The sequence below is a fragment of the Rhopilema esculentum genome, chromosome 3 (genome assembly GCF_057945365.1).
Source record: "Rhopilema esculentum isolate cy_ngs chromosome 3, ASM5794536v1, whole genome shotgun sequence".
Taxonomy (NCBI): Eukaryota; Metazoa; Cnidaria; class Scyphozoa; order Rhizostomeae; family Rhizostomatidae; genus Rhopilema; species Rhopilema esculentum.
The window spans coordinates 9,107,037-9,131,455 of NC_142817.1; the positions used below are offsets into that span (position 1 = coordinate 9,107,037).

Genomic DNA, 24,419 nt, shown 5'->3' on the forward strand with positions numbered 1-24,419 from the left:
CTGTAAAGCTTAACAGCTATTTTGTCGGAAAATTTCTGCTCTTGTCTGAAATATAACATGGTTTCCTTTTTTAACTAAGTGTTACATTTTGAGTGGGAAGGCTTTAAAGGTTATTATTACGACTTCTTCCGTTGTTTTGAATCTGATGGGCAATCGCTTTCATTAAGGTATGGGACTTCAAAATGCCTTTTTAGAGGAGGAGACTAGAAAATCTTTAATTAGTATGATTTATGACACTTGACTTTATTTCAGTACTAATGCCTTCCTGTTATGTTCAGATTTATGAAAATATTTAAAAGTTTTTTATATTTTTGTCGGGGTGAATTTTCCTATCTACACCACTAAAAACTACGCCACAACATGGTGAGAAATATTTATTGGCAAAATTACTCTCCTAGATCAGCATTTTTCAACCTGTGTCGCGGCAGAAAGTGCGTGGTCTGGTGTGTTGTGAAAAATTGTCCAATTCAACCTAATTGGTCTAAAAAATGAAAAACACCATCTTCCTATGAAAAAAGACACCATAGATTAATATATAATGCAAAAAGATATGCCAATGTAGGGTGCAGTGGTGACTTTCAAGGGGGCGTAGGGGGGCGGAACCCCTTGTTAAAAATTTTCGTGATTTTGGGGTTGGGGGCTTGATCTTGCTTTCAAAAAAATCTCCTTGTCCTTAAAAGGGCTAGATATGCATTATTTGCAAAGATCTTGATGGGTGCACACAAATTGTTAATTCTCTTAGTCTTATCGTAGGCACCTTTTTTAACAGTGTCTAGGTATTCCTTCAAAGCTACATTGCTGTATTGATTAATTGTGTTTTCTATGATCTCTTGGATCTTCATTGCTTTGAAGAAACTGTCGTTAAAATGCACATCATCGGATATTAATTTGCACCTCCTCTTATGAAATCAACCTTGGAGCCTCCTTTGTTAATTTTTTTAGAAATCACTTGTAAAATGTTGCTTAAATCGATTGATTCTCAGGACCTTTAAAAAGCAGAGGATGGCCAATAAATGATGCGACGTAAATCAGTTAAATCTTTCCTTCTTTTCTTTCGATAAAATCGTCCCGGCAGCTACATAACTTGCATGCTAACAAGACATAATGATTAACGCGCGACGTTGGCATAATCTTTCTCAAGAACTATCCCAGAGGTCTTCCAAAACTGATATATCTCCTATAAATATTTCCAAACGACTATGAGCAAAACGAAGGCGACAAGATCTTTCACAAGCATCTTGCCCCTAAAACGGTGCATGCCTAAACTGCTTTCTCTTGCTGCTACTTTTCCATAATTCTTACTGCCTAAGATAAGGTACGGGGCTCCTATATATACTGAACCAAAAACAATAGACATACGTAAATGAAACGGTGAAAGGAAGTAATCTACTTAGTAACGAGCGGGGTGGGGTAGCGCGATATCCTAAAATACTGGGTTGCTATGGCGATCTACTTAACATGCTGATAATTGACGTAGGTATGAAGTTACTCATAATATTGCAAAGATTGTCCTAATACACGTGATAGAAAAATGCGGAACGAGCAAGGAAAGTTACAGATAAACAAGAGTGATTAGGTAAGGAAAATCAAACGAATGGACTAGAGAGAAAGGCCTAAAATTACCAGTATTACATACCTCCCTATCGAGAAAATAGAAACGTCCTCGTTTCTGCGTGCTAAACAAATTGTGACTCACTGAAGTCTGATAAATGCCTAAAGTCTGTGAATAAAAGTCGACAAGTCCAGTGGATGGATTAAAAAAAAGATTGGCGTTTTCTCCGAATGCATCTCGGGATGGTATGCAGGGTGTTCGAACTGTCGTCTCGTGAACAGTTGTTCGTCGCCTTCCATCTTGAGGTACATGTTCTAAACTGATTCGTGAATCTGGGTTCGGGTCTGTTTCCAGCACCATATAATCTCACTTCTCCTGTCACCAATGTAAAATGTTGCTTAAATCGATTGAGTCTCAGGACCTTTAAAAAGCAGAGGATGGCCAATAAATGATGCGACGTAAATCGGTTAAATCTTTCCTTCTTTTCTTTTGATAAAATCGTCCCGGCAGCTACATAACTTGCATGCTAACAACGGCATAATGATTAACGCGTGACATGGGCATAATCTTTCTCAAGAACTATCCCAGAGGTCTTCCAAAACTGATATATCTCCTATAAATATTTCCAAACGACTATGAGCAAAACGAAGGCGACAAGATCTTTCACAAGCATCTTGCCCCTAAAACGGTGCATGCCTAAACTGCTTTCTCTTGCTGCTACTTTTCCATAATTCTTACTGCCTAAGATAAGGTACGGGGCTCCTATATATACTGAACCAAAAACAATAGACATACGTAAATGAAACGGTGAAAGGAAGTAATCTACTTAGTAACGAGCGGGGTGGGGTAGCGCGATATCCTAAAATACTGGGTTGCTATGGCGATCTACTTAACATGCTGATAATTGACGTAGGTATGAAGTTACTCATAATATTGCAAATATTATCCTAATACACGTGATAGAAAAATGCGGAACGAGCAAGGAAAGTTACAGATAAACAAGAGTGATTAGGTAAGGAAAATCAAACGAATGGACTAGAGAGAAAGGCCTAAAATTACCAGTATTACACACTCCTGGTGGGATGGCTGCTGACTTTTGGCTATGGTTGAAAAACCTTGGAACACAGGGAACACATAGAGGTGTATAGAGTTGCGAAGTATCCGTGGCAACGAAATGAGCAATCATAGATTCTACTATCTCCGTGAGTTACTGAAATGCCTATTTGATGGAACCGAGGACTGTCAAGAAAAGGGAGACACATGAACAGTGCCAATTTCAAATTGTGGTAGATATTTAGCTTTATGATCATATCGATAGTCAGCAAAGAATTGTAGCTTGACGACAATGGTTACCAATTATTAGGCCACAGTGCGATAATTAATACCATTGTCTCATGGCATGATATCAGAAATATCAGTGGAATTCCTCGGCGCGTTATCTAGAAAATTAAATTTGACGTATGAATCAGTAGAATCTTGGATGCAATGTTAACTACTCATTGGAAGCCCGAAAAGCTCTTCTTTTTTGACAAGGACAAAAAGTTACGTTGGCGCAAAAGGCAGAAGAAATCTGCGGACAGCTTGCCAATCACGTTGCTAAGGGAAGCAAGGCCATCGGTAACATTTGCTGGTGATAGATTAGGAAATATATTTAAAAATAAGAAGGAAAACAGCTTTGTAAAAGGTGATGGTCGAATAGAAGAAGAAGGGGAAAACTCTGTTGCTGATGGCAATGAGAAAAAAGTCCTTGGAAAAAAACATAAATTGATAAATGAACTAGAATATGATGAAGATGAAGACACACAAAGGTTTCTTTATGAAGAAGCAAGGTTTTCAGCCCCAAACTTACTAGCGCAGATTGAAAAGTTTATTATCTTATTGTTAAAAAAAAGAACTAACGAGAAGGAGGAACTTGATCAGCTAAGTGAAGAGATAGAAGCAATTTACGGATCAGAATGGGACCAAGGTCTTCAAGAGGACAGAAGAACAGTTCTATATATTCCTGATGATTTGTACACCAAGCTTTGTTGTGATTATGAACAGTTTGCTGAAGGTGCAGTGTATGTCATGCGAAAATGGCAGACCAATGTTTACCGAGAGTTAGCTGCCCTTCAAGAGCTTAAAAGCAGTCATAACTTTATTGATTTTCAATCTTTGACGTCATCCCCTGATCTTGCTTTGCTCAGGACATTGTCACATGAAAAGCAAAAAGTATCAACAGAAGAGAGAGAAGGACGACCTGAGAGTAACAAACCACCTCCATCTTCAGATGTCGTTGATGGTAAAAGCACAGTGGCTGAAGCTGAAATGGAAGGGCCACCAATAACCAATATTGGTCGTGAGTCAAGAATTTCAGGAGGAACTTTCAAACCAAAAACAAGATTAGACAAGTTCAAGGTTACTTCTGATAGAGATAAAGGTTTGTACTCTATCTACTTCATTATTGTTTTATAAGACAGATGAGGGCCATGTAATTGTCAAATTATTTTACAAGACAGCAAGGGCCCTGTGACTGCTATTTCCTAAAGACTTCCAACAAAATTATTCTGCCCAAGGTTATTTTTTGGAAAACAGGGTTCTAAAATCAAGCATGTTAGTTTTTGTGAGCAACTGATAATAGTATCTGATGTGAGCAAATGCCATAGCAATTGACAGTTCATGATAGCAATAATTAAAACATTTCATTTTAAATTTGCATCATGAATTTATACATTGTCATATAGGTTGTAAATGTCATTACTATAAGGCATATTACTACTGAAGTCTAGTCCCCACTGCAAATTATTTTTGTGACCAGGAATTTTTTTCTGCCATTTCTGTTTGTATGGGAACAAATTGTGTTACAACAAAGCAGGTTGAAGACTGTGGGATCTTATTTCCAAATACGATTTGTAAGCTCCCTTGTGAGGCTGTGTAGGGCATTCAAATGAAAATTAAGGCTGTGTTGCAACTGTGCAGATTTTTCTAAATTTTTAAATATGCACACCAGAGATTTGAGGAAGTATTATTGTCTTCCCTGCACATACCAAAACTTTGCAGTCTGGTGCAAATCCATGTTGATGTAAGATTTGATTGCAACATGGTGATTTAGAATTGAATTTTAGAACTTTTGACACTAAGTTGTGCCATGCTAAGCAAAGTGTAGAAATGAATGTCCAGGCTTAGTATCACTGCTTATTAAAACTGTTAAGAGATGACACAAAATAATGAAAAATTGGATCTTAAAGATTACATAAAACTGCTGGATAGTATTAGATTTGAATTTTTTGGAAATTTCCTTAAGATCTTCACAAAAAGAACTTTCTCAAAATTTTTTCCAAAAGCTGAGATGGAAATTAATGTAGGGGAGGGGGTATTTAGGGGCCACTGCCCCTGAATTTTTGGGTCAGAAATTTTTGACACCAATAAAAATTTACAAGACAAGTTTACTGGTGACTCTAGATGCAAAAAGACTTTAAAAGATTGCAAGGATGGAACCACAAAGTGCAATATACTATGAGTATCCCATTCTGCATAGTCTGCATATGAATAAAAAACAGTCTATATAAAGAATTTTAATAACATTGGTGGCTCATTTAGGTGAGTGGAGCAAGATACTTCTTAACTCAAGAACTCACAGGTCAAGGAATTTACCTCAATAATCATGTTTTTGTAGAGGAGTGAAAATTACTTTTTACTGGTCAGTCATTAAGCTGTTCATGCCATATAGGCAGAGCCGTTTTGCTGTATAGAGCAGAATGGTTTCAAGTTCCTACTCTGAGCTTTACACTTAATGTGATAAACAGGCAATCACTTGCTGCAACTGAGAACTTGGAGTAGCAACTTAGATTCACCATGTTCTATACACTAAAAGTGTTATTTTGTAAAAAAAATATAAGAGAGAAGATTATTCTACTATTTGAATTCCATGATTCTTATTTCTTATGTTGTTGCTCATGTATTTAATTTCATTTTGCTAGACAAGAATAGTCTTCCTTGATGAACCCATATTATTGATTAATTACACTCTAGATCTTTGTAGCAATTTATTTTTCTTTAGGCCCAAAAGCACCCTCTTTGCTCATAGCTGACAAAGAAAGACAGCAAAAAGGAATAACCGGTGCCAAAATAAGTGTTGGTCCTCATGAAAGCTTTGAAGATGAGTTTGTCTCTGTCAAAGGCTGGGAGACAAATTTCGAAAAAAGTATTGGTAAGTCCTTTTCATTTTTCTATTTGGTCAACATCAGGACATTTTTGTCTATGATGTCTGTTCTAGAAAGGTCTTTAAATAGAAATGGGCTTTTAGGGGGCCTGTTTCAGCAATCAACATGAGGAATTAGCTATTTTGTTGCTTATTACCTGTTTTTTATGTTAAAAACGCTTCTGAAAATGGTATTAAACCAAAAAAACATGGGAAATGCAAAGTATGTAGAAATTTGAAGCATATGTTGTCTGAATTTTTATTTTTACATTTCTCTAATCTGATTGCTAGTTATCCACAAAACTTGTAATTAATAGATAGAGTCGTGTTTGTGTTCATGAAAGATTCAAAAAAGAAATTTTGCTTTTAATTTACAAGTAATTTTTCTCTCTACAGTGTCAAACCAGAACCAAACATTTCTTCCTGGATCTATTTTAAACTTTTCTTTGGCTTCAAAGGCTTGTCATGATAAAGGTATGTAATTCTGAGCAACTTCCCTGAGCAACTTCCCAGAGCATTTCAATGTTATGTTAGCTACAATTAACCATGATTCTTCATAATGTGCCTTATATAAGGGTCTTCTGGATCTTACAAGCTGCTTTTGAAATTCAAATGAGTTTATTTGTTTGCCTAGGCTGGGTTCTTAGCAAACACACAGCAGAAGACTTAGAGCAAAAAAGTATGCTTGAATGGATGGTAACACGTTTGAGACAAAGTTTAAAACAAAGGTTTGTTAACTTTGTATCTCGTTATTGATTTGGAGAGTTGAAGAGTGATGATTCAGAAATTCCCAATGAAGAAAGCTTTAATTTGCTATGGCTTTCAAATTTGAATTTGTGTCATTTCAACTTTGCAGGGATGAAGAGGAAGACAAGGCGAAACTTCTCAACGAAAATGGACCGTTAATTAAAAGAGATTACGGTGATGCAAAAAGGGAAACAACGATAAAATACAAACGGGGCGTTGCATGGGCAAAGTTTTTGTCACAAAAGCAGACTGTTGCACCGAAACGGTTCTTGACAACACTGCCTGATGGAAGCACTTGCTGCTTGTATCCTTCTCTTGTTCCCAGGCCCGTGATGTTTTTGTATTTTTGTTACCTTTTTGTAGTTTCAAAGTCATTTTATAGTTTAAAGACTACTCTATCACCTCTGGTTTATGAAAACTGGTTTCCCTCTTTCTATGCCACACCTCTCTGTATGTGCGTTCGTTTGATCTTCCCTGAACGGTTTCCTGAACAATATTTGTGCGTTTCTATCGAGAGCTAAGTATTTACTTTTTAATAGGCTTATGTCGAACTGATTTTCCAATAATCTAAGTTTTCTTTTAATCCCACGAGATCTTAAATATAATCAACAACTAATGTGTCCCACGATTGAATCGGCGCCTCCAAAATAGTGTGAAATCGCAGCACAAAAAGTGGTACTGTCTCTAGCATTAATTGATGTTTCATATTTTAAATGGCATTCGTTTATCTTGGTCTCACTTGCTGCATCTTTGTTTTGCACTAGAAGCTATTTTCCTTAATGATCTTTCCAATAGTTACCAGTCAGGTAGAGTCGCTGCAATCTCTTCCAAGTGCAAGGCAGGTAACCACGGCTTCTATACCTTTGCATACAGTGATGAGCCAAATGCTAAAACTTTAGCTTGTTTCACACCAACCGGAAGAGGCTGCTGTAACTACTCAGAGAAATCAGTCAGGTGCGCTAAAACTTTCAAGAGCAATCATTTTGCTGATTCTAATGGAATCAACTATTCAAGTTAAATATTGGGCAAAAAGAAGTTTTTTATGATTTTTTCTCAGCTCTTTTCAATTTTCTTTTTTACGTTGTGTTTGCACGACAATGAAGTTTATTAGCAATGTTTCTACGGGCAGTTTCATTGGGCAGATTGGCCTCAAACATTCGAAACCGTCCAAAGCGACTATGTAGATGGGAAATTATTACTTTCAATGCGTAATTTTGTATCGTACGCAATTAGATATCAATAATAAACATTATGAACTGTGGGTGTTTTTCATTTCAATCAAAATGTTTAATTAATAGTTTCTTGATATAATCTTTGCGTGAATTTCCATGACTTTAGTTTGATAAAAGTTTCTTTACTGGCAGATTTTTGGTCACAAGTAAGGAAGCAACTTTCAACAGCGAGGTAACAAATTATATTACGTCATGTTGTTGCTCAGACCATTGCTGAGTGATATATTCATTTATTTGTCTATATGTATAGCAAATCCCTACTGCATGCAGTCAAGTTGCTTGTGAACATTTCTCTTCGTAAATTGTACGTTAACTAATTTTACGTTTAAATAAGCAGGGAAAGGAACGTTTCATATCTTGAAAATTGTCGTTGCAAATGAATCAAAAGAATCTTTAATTCCAGATTCGTACACTTGTAACTTGTTAAAACGAACCTCTTTCATTTGCATTTTTGAATTTCTGATTTAAGATTCTCATTCTGAGTTATCTGAAGCAACTATTTTGTTGAAAACAAGAAGTTTTTTGATAAATCGGTAAAGACCGAAACATGTCTTTTTAAGTTTGCAACCCAAGGGTAATGTATAACTATTTGTAAACATTATCAACAAATCTTTTGAAGTTGAGAAGACTTTGAATGAATGCTAATCTCTTTTGTTCTCTAATATTCTCTCTAGGATGGGGTTCCAGATAAGAAATGGAAATGGGCCTATGGCAAGATGATGAACCCAGAAACAGTTCAGGTATGGAATTCAATTGTAAGGATTTCCTGAATGATATGCGGTTGAAGCTGCAAAGTAAATGTGCCTAAATCAAATAATTGAGATAATCAATATTTTGGTTTAACGATATCAGTTATTATTTCTGTCGCCAAATAATAATAATTTTTGGCAGCTGATCAATGGAAAATGAATGTCACCAGGGATAGCTTTGAACTTTATTAAAGGCTACTCCACACACACAAGCCCTCGTTTATATAAACTCAGATTAGTAGATTTGTCTTTCCTTTCTAATGTTCATTAACTTAACCAGTTCTCCTAGCATGTAGCAGAGGGTTTTGCGTGATGTTGTAACTTAGAGAATTTTTAAGGGGTGGATTTTTCCAGTGTTTAATGTTTTCGATAGTTTTTTCACAAGTCACAATGTCTAGAAAGATGCCCAACCCATGGGTGCAAATGTACCTTTGTTTTATCCCACCTCTTGCTGAAAAGGAGATGGTTGCAATTGACCACCTTAGCGTTATGTGACCAATGGATGAGTAATAGAGTACATGAACTAGTTTATTCACTCGAATCCTTAATGGCAAATATCTATAGCTGTATTTTTTGGATGAAGACATTCACTCTATTTTTCGTTAAACTTTATGTACCTTTTCTTTGCAGTTGAATGAGAGCATCAGCGTGCGCTGTGTTAGCCAAAACAGCGTCAGTTTGACGGTCAATATTGAAGGCGAAGTTCATAAGTTTCACGTTTCACCATTTCAAGATGCCTCAGAGACAGACACTGACAATCTCGTAAGTTGTGTCTTCCTTTTATTGCTACATTTAACAAATACCAAATTGTATTCTGGAAAGAACAATTTGGAGATGGCAGTAGAAACAGTCAATTATTTGGACTGTGCCTGAGATTAGCCTTCAGTTAGCAGACAGGCACGTTTTATTTAACCCTGGCTGAATTCTTGCATAGTTATGCATGTCATTTGTATATAGAATCCTGAGTTTGTACGATTTCTCTGACGTCATCACAATCTCATCATTTCTGTCCGACAACCACAGGTCTTACCATCGCTCGAATGCGTTTCAGTGCGTGCAGTCTAGTTTGATTATTTGAAATTTCATACTCTTTTGTTTAAGGGCTATCTCATGACAAATGAAAATTTTACATCACGTGGTGCCGCTGAGGTAAGTTTTCATCTTATTTTCAGTATTTCTTTTGCTTGCTTCGTCTCTTGACATGGGAAATACAGATACTTCATTACAATTGTGTTATTGAATGCACTATGGTTTTTCGTGGAAAATCCGCCATTTTATCTTTAAATGCACGACCTTAGAATTTTTTTGATGTAAAGCGATGCATTTTATTGTACTTCAGAGAGAATTGAATTGTTCTCCTTTGAATGACCAATATATAATTTTAGGAGATTTTGGTGCCTGATTGATTCCTCTCATTTCAATTGTTTTTAATATAATAATAATAATAATAAATAATTTGTTTAAAGTTGGCGTACTAAATGAACGGCTGATAGCTATAAAGAAGCTAATTAAGGCCAACTATCTATAAAGAGTTAGTATGAAATAAAAATATATGATACAATATTAAAAAGGTTTAAGGTATAATGTTCTAAATAAAACCTAACCCAGCAATAAATTTTTTACACAATCTACAGTCGCATTCTATAGGGTGTGCTCTTAATTCTTTTTTAAATGTTGCCAATGATTGGGACTCTCTTATACTGTGAGGTAGTGTTTGCCACAGTTTTTGACCTAAATATCTCACAGTTTCTATACCATAAGAAGTTGTCCTGGCTTTTGGAATGCAAAGATTATTTTTAGTTCGCAAATCATAATGTACATTTCTTGTTTCAAAAACCTCACTCATGAAACTAGGGTTCAGGTTATGTTTGGTTTTGTATATTTCTATCATCAAGTACTGTAGATTGCGTTGGTGAATTGATACTGCATTATCCAAAGTCAGCAATGCTTCGTAGTCAGCATGACTGTCTTTATAAACAATTCTGATTTTAATACTTAATGATTTTAATACTTTGCTATCAACATAGCATCACGCATTTATAAATAATGATTCCTTAGCCCTGTTTTTGATATATGAATTCACAAGAAAACATCAATGTTAACATTTGGCAGATGCAATTTTTTGTTTATCTTCCTTAGGCTCTCCCGCCGAGAAAGAAAATCACGAGAGAAGAGAGGCGTGCAAAAAACCAAAAAAGAGATCTTCTCAAGGTTTTTTATGATTTTTTGTCACATATATTAATCTGCTATCTATTATAATATATTATAGTATTTAATTTTACTTTATTTGAATCATTTACCTTGACTAATTTTTTGAATCTCTTTGATCCAATTTAAAACAGGTTGCTAGCTGCTAGGTAGGTGTCTATAAATTTAGCTTCAATTTCAGAATAACAATCCTGGACTAAGCGAAGAATCGCTTGCCGAGCGACTCAAGGATTTAGACGAAAAGTTTCCAGAGAGAAGGGACATAGAGCTAGATGCGCCGTTTCTCATTGAGCTCCACAAATTGCAGCGAAGGATAAGGTAAGGTCCGCCTTAGTCATACGTCTAGAACCCTTTGTATCTATATAGAATCAATCGAATCCAGTGATAGTCTGTGTTGTCTTCCAGTTTATAATGCTGAGGGTCTTTAGACACAACAGTGCCATCTTGAAACTGCAACGGTGTTGAAGAGCAGTGACATTGTATGTTTCTCTGCAGGAATATTGTGTTCGAGTGGATGGACTATTATCGCTCATCGGTAGGCATATCGAGACCAAGCAAGATATCCTTGTTGTCAAAGAAGAAGAACCGGATGAATTCAGCCAATTCCCTTCCGGGATCACTCCCCTCATTTCCAAGAAAAGCAGCTGGCTCTCTGCAACGTGCACCTTCCGCTCCTCCATTGTCGGATTCATCAAGAAGCAAATTTACTTACAATGGAGCAAAACTGAGTCAGAGAGATCGGTAAGCCAAGTTTTTTCCTTTTACTTGAAAAATTCGTCTGCGGCCACTCAACTATTGCGAACTATCTTTTCAGTCAAGTGAAGCAAGTCCAAAGTACGTCACATGCATATCTCTTTGGGTTTTATAGATATATTGCAACAAACAATCATTGTTAAATGGAAAATGTATTCACTAGAATATTGATTGCCATGCCTTGATCTATATTCTTGTTCTTTCAGCTTGTCTGCACGAGAGCGGACACAAGAAAATCGACCGAGAAGTAATAATTCTGGCCATGGCTCGGATGAAGTTTTCCACACTGATCTGAAACTGGAGGTGCCTCAGTTACCGAAATCTGCAGATACTGGAAGGTGAGCAACTGGTTCATCAAGCTTTCATATTTTGTTAATTTCGTATTTGTCGTCTGCAATGCACCTGCAAACAGAAGTCTTTTTGTAGGGCTGAAGATCGGCATTGATATGTTTGAATGAGCAGCATACCGAGATTGATTGACAAGAGGTTTCAATGTAATTACAAAGTATGTAAATATTACAGTTTTAAAATGACTTCGGCAGTTGCATAAAAGACAAACATTTTCTTTTTCTTTTTCTAAAGGCTGTCCTCGTCTGCGTCCCCAGCACCGAAAAGAGGCCAAACAGAAGATTCACCACGACCAAAAACAAATCGGCCATTGCTTCTTCCCAAAGAGGGTTGCCCTGTGTATCTTTTCAAATTATCTTTTTTGCCATTTATAGATTCCCAAATATATAAATAGCACGTGAAAGTATAAATAGCGTTTGTGAATGAGAAAGCAAATTCGTAAGGTTCGTAAAATCGTTCGTAAGGTTTAAGAGTATATATTTATTGTATATTCAAAATTTATTGAATAGCAGACATCTTGCTGAATGAGTTTCTTTTCTGCTACGTAAAATATACGAAATAACTCAGAAACGACGTCCCCTGAAAAGGGCCAAAGCAGCACCCATGACAGCAACTACATATACCATGTGAATCTTGCCTTTGGTTGTAGCGAATTTTTTGTTAAAGAATTGTATCTGAAGTTGGTACTGTATGGTTCCATTCTTCTTTAAATCGCATTATTTGCAGACAGTTTTTCATAGAATAAGTCCTTATTCATACTATCTCCATCAACTTTAAATCTTTTGATACTTGCACGTGTCAACGAAGACCAACAACGATGTAGTATTGACTTCCTTGACTCTAGTACAGGGCTTTGCACGCGGAAATGATTGGGGTCAAGAGTCCACAGTGCAGGTACTTAGTTTTCTTGCTTCATGTGATATTTTGGTTTTAACTTTCATCTTCCACGTAAATAATTGGCATTTTATGTACAGCCTTGGGGACGGCAGAATTGTTCTGTGGATAGATTAATGTGGAAACAAATTTCAACTCCTGTGGAAACATCCACCTATGGGCATTTGAAAAGTATTATACTTTTCCTTTTTCACAAAAAGCCTCTTTTTTAAATTTAAAAGAGGTAGCAAATGATAAATATTTTTGGGAAACTGTCTAAGCCCTTGGTCGTCAAGTGTTAGTGTGCAACCAGTCTGACATTTTTAAATCTGATTCACGCAGCTTCGAATAATGCGTCTCGTTGAAAGGTGTAATACCCCGAGCAACTCACATACGGTGTATTCAGAAAATATTCTCAAATATGTTGGTTGATAAAGCCTATTCTTTAATCGTAAATATTTCATGTCTTTAACTTGAACTTGCATTTTAGATGCGACAAGAGAAAGATACCATGCATACAGGACCTAGAATACGATGTTTTTATCAACCAGCACGTCCCATCGACGCAGCTGATTGTTGTTAGCATTGTGTCTTCGTGGTGAGCTTTGAGATTTTTGTCATCAGTTAGTTTACATCCAAAAAGCATGAGATTTTTAGACGATTTGAAACAGATCTTATGCTGATAACTTCTCGATGAACGATTTACATTCAAATCAAAATTTTTACCGATGTTGCTCTGTGGGGCATTAATTTCCTTTCGAGAACATCGCCACTGCCATTCTTTGTTAGTCTGTTAGTTTTACGATGCTTAAATTTTTATTTCTTGCCAGTCTTTGGTACGATCTAACTAGATCGATGCAAATAGTAAGTTTGACATCAGAAATTGCTAAAGGATGTATGTGTTATTAAGGCTTGTTCCTGTACTGTTGCCATTGGTTACTATAGCATTGCTTTTCATCTCGCCACAGGTCTGCCAAGTCTCCAAGTGATACAATGCTGGATGAACTTTATTACGAAAAAAACAAAGCTCAAAACCTCCCATGTGCCCAGGTTTGGTTCCTCATTATTATTTTTCATTCTTTTTGCAAAGTATTTGTGTTGTATATCACTCTTGAAATCACCGTCATATATTTCCAAAGAATCAATCTATATTGAGCTTTTGAAACATCTGGCTTCCAGAGAAGATGTTTTACATGAGTTCTGCTTGTTTTTATAGCATATGGAGCGACCTGTATTAATATAATATTTTGATCAGCTTTGTTTTGTCCTTGTTATTGTCACCGCTCAAATTTTCCATTCAGGTTTTTATATTTATTTAGTTTACATTGCAAAATATGTTGCAAATAGTGTTAATAATTGGTTTCTTAATGCTGATAATACCAAATTACGTTGATATTCACATCAATCAATACTTAAAAAATAATTTTGATTCACTTACTACCGAATCTGTTTTTGTTGATAATTTACAGCTGTTCATCTTTACAACTGCTGAATAATTGTTTATATAAACTCCGTATGCTATGGAATAATTGAATGCATTCAGTTTTTTGATATTGATATAGTTTCAGTCATTCATTTTAAGTATTGCCTCGTACTGAAATATATTTTGTTGCAGTCTCGTATGAAATATATTTTGTTACAGTCTCGCAATGATCCGTATCGCATTCTTCGTTATGATTTGGCTTCAGCTGGCTTCAACAACGAGACGCCACTGCTGCTGCGCAGGCACAATGTGGCGCCAGGAATGTTCTTGGTAACAATTTAACTGTTACGTCATTTTACGAAAGAAAATGAAGTAAATTTATAGATAAACAGAGTCCCATAAAGGCCTCATTCAGCTAATTATTTATTTATCAGCTCTTTCTTTGTTCTCTTTAACCTTTCTTTAAAGAATCTTTCTTTAAACCTTTTTACTGCCATTTTTCCATAAAAAGATTCTGAATGACTAGTTACATCATATTTTCAACGTTTCGCTAGAATGATTGAAATGAAAACTGTTATTCCTATTTGAGAAAATGCAACTTCACCTTTTCTGGGTCAAGGAAATGGCTCGTTACTATTAACTGGAAATTTTCAGGAAATCTGAGCAACGTCCACCTTTTCCCACTTTTCTATTCAATCGACCTAGCGTACTTTGAATAAATATTTGTAGTTCTTTAAAAACTTCTGTTTCTTTTAGATGTATGTTGGAGGAAAATTATTGTTCGCTGATTACATATTCAATGGCTATGGAAACGCAAAGAAAGATTTCTTGAATCAGGTAGACTGGTTGAAGTTCTTGATTTTGAAAGAAATTTTGATAACTGCAACCATATTTGAATTAGCGCTGAAATTATCTAATCTTGAATTATCTAAAGTTGAGTATTTGCTCCTTCTAGGTGCTCAAGACACGTAAAGACTCGATGGTTGGAGCTGGGCTTGCTCAAGACTTTAGGTTTTCTACACGCCCAACAGGCAGAGAGCCAAGAACAGCTTGGGGCAGTGAGCTTGCTTTGTCTTTTGGAAGTGTATTCGCTACCACTGATGAGGTATTCCACAATGCCAGTGGCATCAATGGTTTGCCATCGCTAGTGCCGAAACAATCTAAAGGAAGGTATTTGTACAAAGAAAAGGACAGGTACTTGAAGTCTCGTTTGTTCCTATTCATTTATTCACAGTAAGATTAAACTTTGTGTTTATCTTTCCTGTTCTATGAAATTCTCATCGTTTACTTTCATTTACTTTCTGGTTGAAGTGCCAATATCACGAACTTTGACTCTCTTCACCCTTCTTTGCTTCATCTTAACTGAACAGTGATATCAATATTTGAATATGACGCAAACATTATTATTGCATGACAATATATAACAAAATATTGAATACCGAAGGACACGTTGAAATAGCTCCGATGAGCTTTCGAGCTATGTGCACATTGACTGTTGCTGAAAATTAATCCAAGCTAGATTAAAAAAGCAAACATCACAAGATTCGAAAGGTTTTTACCCTTTTCTTGTCTCTCAGATTTTTTAACCTGTCGTCTTTCAATACTGGAATCAACAAGCTTGATCTTACTTTACCCTTTTCTTAGACTCTTGCTTTTATTTTGATTAACTGCTTTAATTCCAACTGTATTTCTTACAGGCCAAGAACTCAAACCAGTTTGTTTTCATACAATCGATTCACCAACCTTCATTACTAAACGAATGCGTGGCTTACAGTCACCACTCAATAGACATGCTTAGGACGGAGAAGACTGCGAACTGCACCATCATATGTCAACAAAACAGTTGAGAGACAAACGTCGCTATAAATATTTATAAATGCAAAGCTTCCTTTATTTTTTGAGATTAAAGATAAATAATGAGAGCAATATTAGATTTTATTTAAGAGGCATCATCGTCTTTATGATAATAATTCCTCTTGAATGCTCGATATTGCTCTGGATCGTGCAATACAGTTTTCCCTTCAATGCATGATTAATAACTTGCTTCAGATTGAAATCAATTCTCTTCAGATTTTAAAAATTACATTATGCAAAATGTGGATAAAAAGAAATTGGGTTGTGAACAATTTTGTTTTCAAATTAACCAAATAAATTTATCCTTTATAAGAATAAGAACCTACCTTATATTGACCTTTTCTTGAAGTTTGAGGTCAGCCTCCTTTTTGACAAAGGTATGTTTTTCGAATTAAGCAAACTTTCTTGAGAATATTACATTTTTCCAAAGCCAAAGTGTTGACGTTTTTGCTTATGTTAAGTGAATAAACCCACAGCTTTATTTTTCAGTTTCTGCGTTAAATCTGGAAATTTCATTTCATTAATCCTTTATCATTTCCTAATATTCCAGAGTTTTAAAACTTCTCGAAATAAACTGCCTCTTTTCAAGCCAATAAGTTTATTCTGCTACTACTGAAGTTGATCAAAGGTCTCGCTCTCAAGAATAACAATAGAATAAGCAATTTATAGTGGTTATTTTCCTGTTTTTTAGTGGTGAATTTCAAGGGACTAGTAAACCCTTTGTTTTAAAAAGAAAACTTTTTTCGTGTTGTAAATCAATCTAAAAATGCAGATGAAAATACTTTTACACATGCTTCCAATAGGCCTTTTCCCGTTTTAAACCCATAGAAAAGGAAATTTAAATAGTTTTTCACTAGCTTTAAACGTATTAAGATGCAGAAAACTCTTTTTGAAAGAAACAAATTTTGACAAAAACTGATTTTTTTTCAAAGACTATAGCCTTACTTTTTTGCCGCTTTTACACAGGTTGCTAATATGACTTTTTTCTAATTTTAAACACTGAGATATTGAGATATTGAAATAGTTTTCCTGCTAGTCTTCAACGTTATAGAGTGCAGAAAACCGCTTTTTGGAAGAAATTTTTTTTGACAAAAACCGAAGGAGTTGAAATAGTTTTTTCAAAAGGTCATTTCCAAGTCTCTATAGCCTGTCTTTTAAAGAAAACAAATTTCGACGAAAACTCCTTTTTTTGAAGCGTATTAAAAACATCCAGAAAAGAACTTTATCTTATATTGTGCAGTATATTGTTCAGCAGACATGTAAAGAAAGGCAGAGAACTATTGTTTTGGACAAACTTCTAATATATCTTACATCTGCATTTTCTTCACTTGTCTTGGAGAGTGTCCTTTTTCCGTAAGCTTTCAAGTAGCTGTTTTAGTTCTTGAAAAAATACTAGCTTATCTGACTTTCTCGGGTAAGACATCGTTCTCCCCGATGTTGAAGGCATAACATACATTGCCTACAATAAAAAGATGGTTTATTAATTCAAAAATTGACGTTAAAGAATACTTTTAGCAGCTCTAGCCAATTTATATTTTCATACATTGCTATAATTATTATTTAAAGACTAAATTTGGTTCGTAAAAAATCGAATAGTTAAAAAAACAAAGCCCTCCCTATACTTTGGACTGGATTGTTCACTACTGTTAAAGCTCTAGAAATCTCAGCATATTAACAAAATAATATTGCTTAAAACTATCAGTGGTGCAGGTGCACTATGCGTTTCTGCATGGGCATGCGTCTCTGCATGAAACGCACATGACACCGGACTAGGCAATTTCAAAGTTTAGCCAGCATTGAAACGTTTAAATTTTTCATTTTATCAAAAATTTGTGCCTTTATAAGCTTTTCAAAATTCTCCAGCAAATCCAACACTCAGTTGAAACAGAATCTTGAGATTCAAAAGTTTACACCCCCCGTGCACATCCTCCGTATAGAAAAAAAGAAATTGGGATTCTTCTCCTTCACAACTTCCAGCCTCATCCACTTTCTTCCCATGTCAGCAGTTGTGTTGCACAGTAATCTAGCATGGTGTTTACAGACCTTTCGTGCCGCACAAATATGCCAAAACTTGATTGGTGAGATTTGGTAAAATATTTGCAAAAAATTATAATAACGATAGTACAAGCAAATTAACAAAGGGACCTGCAAATATGTGCGGCACGGACGACATACTTAAAAAACATCATGTACACGGTTTAGTTGAATTTCTTCTATATTGAATTAAATCGTAGCATTGAGCGTGAGCATCAAGGTCGGTTCTGTGTTTATTGGGTATAGAAAGTTAAATGTATTAACTGTAAAGAGGAAAATGAAGGATTGCTTGAATTCAATGAATGGAGACGGAAAATCATTTCTGAAATTTTGATGGTATTCCATGCGGCCTGTGCGACGCCCCGTATCCACCTCTGGCAGAAAAAGCTTCTCAGCATATCAACATAAACAATTCTTTGAGAGTAAGAAAATCGAACGCACACTGTTTGTTCCTGGATATCTGTTGCTCTGAAGACCAACATTGCATTTCTTTTTCGAAAAAACTTCATATATTCCTAATAAATTGATAAAAAATCACATGATAAAAATCAAATGCAAAAGAAATTGATAGGTAATAGAGAGCAAATGTATTGAACAAAAAATGCATTAAAAACCAGACTTATTAAAAACCGGACGTTTTAAAGACAATTTCACATCAAAATGGGCTGCATAGAGCGAGCTGTAAAGCCTTGCTACACTAAAAATTCTTCAAACCAAAAGACAATTTCACATCAAAATGAGCTGCATAGAGCGAGCTGTAAAGCCTTGCTACACTAAAAATTCTTCAAACCAAAAGACAATTTCACATCAAAATGAGCTGCATAGAGCGAGCTGTAAAGCCTTGCTACACTAAAAATTCTTCAAACCAAAAGACAATTTCACATCAAAATGAGCTGCATAGAGCGAGCTGTAAAGCCTTGCTACACTAAAAATTCTTCAAACCAAAAGACAATTTCACATCAAAATGAGCTGCATAGAGCGAGCTGTAAAGCCTTGCTACACTAGAAATTATTATTCAAACCAAAGACAATTTCACATCAAAATGGGCTGCATAGAGCGAGCTGTAAAGCCTTGCTACACTAAAAATTCTTCAAGCCAAAAGACAATTTCACATCAAAATGAGCTGCATAGAGCGAGCTGTAAAGCCTTGCTACACTAAAAATTCTTCAAACCAAAAGACAATTTCACATCAAAATGAGCTGCATAGAGCGAGCTGTAAAGCCTTGCTACACTAGAAATTATTATTCAAACCAAAAGACAATTTCACATCAAAATGGGCTGCATAGAGCGAGCTGTAAAGCCTTGCTACACTAAAAATTATTCAAACCAAGAGAGCAAAACGTAAAATAAAAGCATGCTTCGAACACAGCCGCCATGATGATAAACTGCTGCAACATCAGCGATACAAACCTTTTCCGTTGAAGCACACAATCACCGGATTTGTTTCCGCTACCTTTCTGTTCATCTCTTCTATTCCAGCCTTAATCTCTTGCCTAGAAAAAGCAAAAAAAATTCTTAAATGTCGTTTCAGAAAACCTTTCACTAGAATAATAATCATAATTATGTTCAAGCTTATTTATGAATTTAATGTGTGGAGCAAAAGAATAGCAGGTATAACAAACAGAATTTTTCTTCGACCAACGATGCAAATCTAATCTTAAAAGCAAATTTACACATTAAAAATATATCGGTCTGCACCTCCCTTCAATCTTGTTGGTTTTCCGGTTTTCCTTTATTTCTTGAATTGTTTTCAAAACAACGAACAAAAGTTAATTAGAAACCTCACGTGCTCAAGTCACTGGAAGATCTTGTTGTTCTTTCCACGATGTTAGTAAGACCAATCTTGTATTCCAGGCATCTATGGTCGTCTGTGAAGGTAAGCTTCTCAGGTACCAGCCCAGACTCATAAAGACATGGCCCTTGAAATAGGAAATTAAGCGTCAGATTCTAACGTTATTTTTATCTAAAGAAACATTGTATGAAAGGTAAATGATAGAAATATCCAGAAAGGCAAATAATACAAAATATTTTCACTGGTTGCCTAAATTGAATTAAAAAAACCAATGCAGGAATACTTCAGGCAATGTACTCCAACAAAGACATTTTTGGGCATTGCTTTGAAAAAAAGCAAACATTTTCAAAAATACTTCATTATGTTTAATTGATTTCTATTAGATATCACAGACAGTTGAAATTTAGGGCAAAACTTTAAAGATTGCTTGCAAGAATTTGTGCTTCAATTTCAGGAAGGTTTCATATTGAAAATGGTATTACATATTTGCTGACAAAAACATATTTAACACTAAATAATTTTCGGACAGTTTTTTTTCAATAGTCTGTACCATCTGCTCACACAATTTTTTTAAATTTAAATTGACAAGCTTGGGTCTTAATTTGTTCTTGTCTATCACTAAATGATTTTTGCAACGGATTCTATGACTGTAGCAATAAATAGTTCCAAAGAAATTTCGTTCAAGTATACACCTAATTTTGCACTGGTTGCTTTGGTAGCAAACTCAATCTGAATGTTCATGCATTGATTATAGATAGTGAATATTAAAGAAGGATAAAAATGGTGAAAAAATGAGTTTATAATATTATTTTTCAAGGACATTCAAAGGCAGTGTACACAAATGCTAATGAGGGTGATTGACCTTACCAAGAGGAAGCTATTGATATCTAGGAACATAGATATCGATATAGATTGCAAAAGAAGCAGAAAATAAAATAACTTACAAAAATGGTTATTGTGCCCACAGAAGTGGTGGCCTTTGAATGCTGACATCAATCCAGGATTAATACCAACCTAAAGTTAATAGCAATTACTTAATTCTTATATTTATTAATATGATTAAAAATCAAAGTTAAGTATTCAAATAGCGACAGGAAGTTACTCTGCCTTTTCCTTTTAATGGCTGATTGAAGAAAGTGATGTAGAACTGATTGCAAAACAGCCAATAGACCAAAGAAACAGCAACTAATATCTGTTTAGAAAATAAAACTTCTACTTTTAAATCAGATTCTTGATCTGATTTGTTTACTTAGGACACTTGGCAGCATTACAAGCATATGTGATGCAGAAAATTACAAGTTAAAAATCGTAAAACAACAATGATATGATAATATGATATTGATATAATAAATTTGACTTACAAATAAAATATCAAGATTTGGAGCAAGATGATCTGGCAGCTTTTTCTCCAAAATCTGCTCAACAGGGATCCCATCAAACTTTTCTTTTTTACTTCTTTTAATGGGACTAGCTTTAGATTCTTTGCTCTGGACACTAAAATTTAAGAGAAAGTGATAGAGACAATTTTTTTCAGAGATTATGCTGACATGGACATTGTTAGTCATCACACTCAACTTTGAGGAAATTTCTTAGATGCAGAGTCAGTACAGCCAAGGTTGTTTTTCTCTCTGCATTTACAAACTGTTATATGTTCAACAGCATTCAAAGGTTTCCTATCACTGCATTACTGACATTTTTCAGATCAGGAAGTTTAATACATATTTGTATAATATATAGATGCCATTTAATGCTTAAAGAAATTATGGGAATCTGCTCTCATAACTCAACTTCCTAACCGATTTTGTTATTGAAATTTGACCATAAGTGAATGTTTATTTCTCAGTTTTATTTGCTTAAATTTAGAGAATTTATTAATCAAAGTTTTGAAATTTAGCATTTTTTTATTTTAAAATTGATTGACAGTGAGAAAATATCTTTAAATTAAAGATTTCAATGCAGTCTAGGTTTACTTACAAATATGGACTACTAACTCCTTCGACTGATCTTTTCATTTTGCCTGAAATTCTAGAGCCTGATTTCCAGTCCTAAAAATGAATGTTTGAATGTGACAAATCCAATTGACTGCTGAATAGGTTCTTGCTGAAACAAAACCGAAATTTATGTTGGAAAATTTAAGAACAGTATACATCTGTCATGGGTGATATTGAGACGAGTATTTTGAACTTGAAGAGGACCAGGAAATTACTATGTACCAATGGGGTAGTTAGGTCTTTGACATTTAGGGGGGGGGGATATTTTTACCTGCATACAGAAATGACTAAATTTAAAATAACATACAGAGGTAATGCACAAACATGTAAAAACCAAACACAGTCATGGGAGAGAGGGTTAAGAGGCAGCATGTGTACATTTTCAAACTTATTACAATCTGCAAAAGATTTGGTTTGGGTTCCTCTAGTATATTGCGAGGCCCCCCTGCATCTTCCGGGGGGTTACTCCCATTGTGGCCCAACAGGGGGGTCCAGTCAGGTTCAATGTGGGCTAAAGGTAAAATGTTAAAATATTACCCTCAAATGGTAGCATAAGGACATAAATTATGTCACTGGTAGCATTCAATTCTTTGTACGCACCTGGTCCTTTTTTGACAAATTTCTTCGCAATTGACTGTTGTTGTTGATTCGTGAAAAATAAGACCTTTTTCATTGTCTATAATGAATCGCAAGCTAAACTAAGCCGTCGTTTATTATCGAAACTGGACCATTAGGTAGCCATTCGGTAAGACCTTCAAATCGACTGGACCCCTCATGTAATTGTGATATGATTTTGACTTGCTAGGTCTAGTCTCAGGTTCAGGGGGGAGCGTGATAATATAAACCTTTTCCTAAACAATGCTTACCTTTTAAACATGTTAAACGCTTCAAAATGAGGACAGCATTACGACCTTTAACGATAGCTGAGAAGCTCCATTTTAATCATATTGTTTATATTCAAATTTCAGACAGAGGCTTCGAAGAAACAGCTGTTCGGTGGCAAATGGAAAGGAGGTTTTCCATTGTAAAGTTGTCTGAATAAAATACGCGATTCAAAATTCCGCGCCATTATAAGTAAAAATACTTACTTCTTTACTAATTGCACATTATAAAACGATTTAGCAAAGATTCCTTGCAGATTTGCAGATTTCAAATAATTCATTCGTAATATTTTTAGATAATAAAAAGTAAGTATTCATAAGCCTTTTTTTGGCAGGACATTTGCCATCTTGGTTAAAGTTAATAACCGCGATTCCCTAAAATAGAAAATCCCGCCCCGCTATCATAAACCTCCAAACCCAAAACAAACCATAACTCTTCAATTATCCTTTAACATTGTTGAGGTTTTGAAACCTTCGCAGCAGCACTATGAAACCACTGGTCGTTGCACCAAGACATACATCTTCAGCCAAATTAGTGGAATAATCATTTGAAATTTTCAGTCAAAATTACGTGCCTAGCCTAGAAAATGATGGAAAAGCAAATTTTAAAAATTCACGATGTGATTTTAAGATAAATAAGATAAGAGAATAAACAAGGTATTTTTTGCATCTTTTCTTACATCGACTACCAAAAAGAATCCTTTTCTGCAAACTTGCAGAGGCCACCAGTCAGAATCAAAGTCATCCATTCAAATTATCAATTACAGTCTTCTTTTTGGTGTGTATTGTAAGGCGCCCGCTCCCCAATCTGGCAACGCCCCTGGTGATTTATATGTGTTGTGGTCTATACACAAACTGCAAAGCAAACTTCATTAAAACTTAAAACAGCCTCTAAAAGGTAAGCAAGACAAGCTCAAGAAAGAGACGTAGGTGTTGGGGGGGGGGGAGAAAAGAGGGTACCCTGTCACAAAGGACTTTTACCAACATTGTCTGGTGGCTGGCGACTATAATAAGAGCCTTTCTAAACGTGGTGCCCTAAAATTATAAATGCTTCCTCTGTTTGTGTGAAGCAAAATTGATGTGTCAAGCAAAGTGTCGCAAAGAAAGAATTTTCTTGCTCCCATATAGAGAAAGGGTTTGCATGGACATTAGGTTATACCCAGATGTTAGTTTTCGTGCGAATATATACAGACCTGACCAGCTTAATCAATAACTGACAGCTGGCTCACGTTTGTTACTGTGAAAAGACACGCATCGAATTTCAGAACTGGGCTGGGCACTCTTCAGTAACAACAAAAACTACGCTGAAACTTCCAGCTGCAGGAGAGGGCCTTCTTTCTTCAACTCACACGTGAATTTCTGTATTTAAAAATTGGCAATTCTATCTATTGATATCCTATACTTTATACAAACAAACTTCGTTATAACATTTCATGCTAAACGAAATAAAAACACATTTTGACTACAAAACATTCTAGCTGAACTGAAGAAAGGAAACCAATTCTATAGCGAAGCACTCAGGGAATGAATGTTCAAGACTATTTTAATAGGCCTAGTCTCAGTGTTAAATTCTTTAAGGATACGATCAAGCGGAAGATCTCAAAAAAGCTCTTTTTGATAGATACATGAATCTGCTTTTTTAGGCTAAAATCAAATCTAACCGGACCGAGTTCACATGTGATTGTAAAAAAGAATTATATCATCTTTTTCGCCTATTGTGAATTCATTGAACAAGATAACTGAAATCCACGAAGCTTAACCTAAATCATCTGATAGTCTGCCAAAACCATGAAATATTTCAG

At 35.3% G+C, this 24,419-nt stretch overlaps 2 protein-coding genes across 3 annotated transcripts; one reads left to right on the forward strand and one right to left on the reverse strand.

Moving 5' to 3' along the window:
* The first annotated feature begins 2,594 nt into the window (after positions 1 to 2,594).
* LOC135692508 (uncharacterized) lies at positions 2,595 to 19,872 on the forward strand. The gene is made up of 22 exons (XM_065210661.2): positions 2,595 to 3,971; positions 5,592 to 5,741; positions 6,129 to 6,206; positions 6,367 to 6,460; positions 6,589 to 6,783; positions 7,275 to 7,433; positions 7,844 to 7,883; positions 8,386 to 8,451; positions 9,091 to 9,222; positions 9,562 to 9,609; positions 10,600 to 10,671; positions 10,850 to 10,986; positions 11,164 to 11,409; positions 11,628 to 11,759; positions 12,004 to 12,108; positions 12,619 to 12,663; positions 13,133 to 13,240; positions 13,611 to 13,692; positions 14,285 to 14,395; positions 14,822 to 14,902; positions 15,021 to 15,259; positions 15,763 to 19,872. Exons 1-22 carry the CDS (start codon positions 3,038 to 3,040, stop codon positions 15,818 to 15,820), a joined length of 3,312 nt encoding a protein of 1,103 aa, XP_065066733.2. The 5' UTR covers positions 2,595 to 3,037; the 3' UTR covers positions 15,821 to 19,872.
* Positions 17,198 to 22,728, reverse strand: LOC135692523 (G/T mismatch-specific thymine DNA glycosylase). Of its 2 annotated transcripts, none has more exons than XM_065210680.2 (8): positions 22,603 to 22,728; positions 21,720 to 21,845; positions 21,107 to 21,239; positions 20,690 to 20,759; positions 19,740 to 19,872; positions 19,364 to 19,446; positions 18,395 to 18,468; positions 17,198 to 17,378 (listed from the first exon to the last, which is right to left on the reverse strand). In XM_065210680.2, exons 2-8 carry the CDS (start codon positions 21,755 to 21,757, stop codon positions 17,244 to 17,246), a joined length of 666 nt encoding a protein of 221 aa, XP_065066752.2. In that variant the 5' UTR covers positions 21,758 to 21,845; positions 22,603 to 22,728; the 3' UTR covers positions 17,198 to 17,243. The 2 variants fall into 2 exon arrangements, with proteins under 2 accessions (XP_065066752.2, XP_065066751.2); XM_065210679.2 differs by having other exon boundaries at positions 21,720 to 21,790; positions 22,603 to 22,719.
* Between the last annotated feature and the right edge of the window lie 1,691 nt (positions 22,729 to 24,419).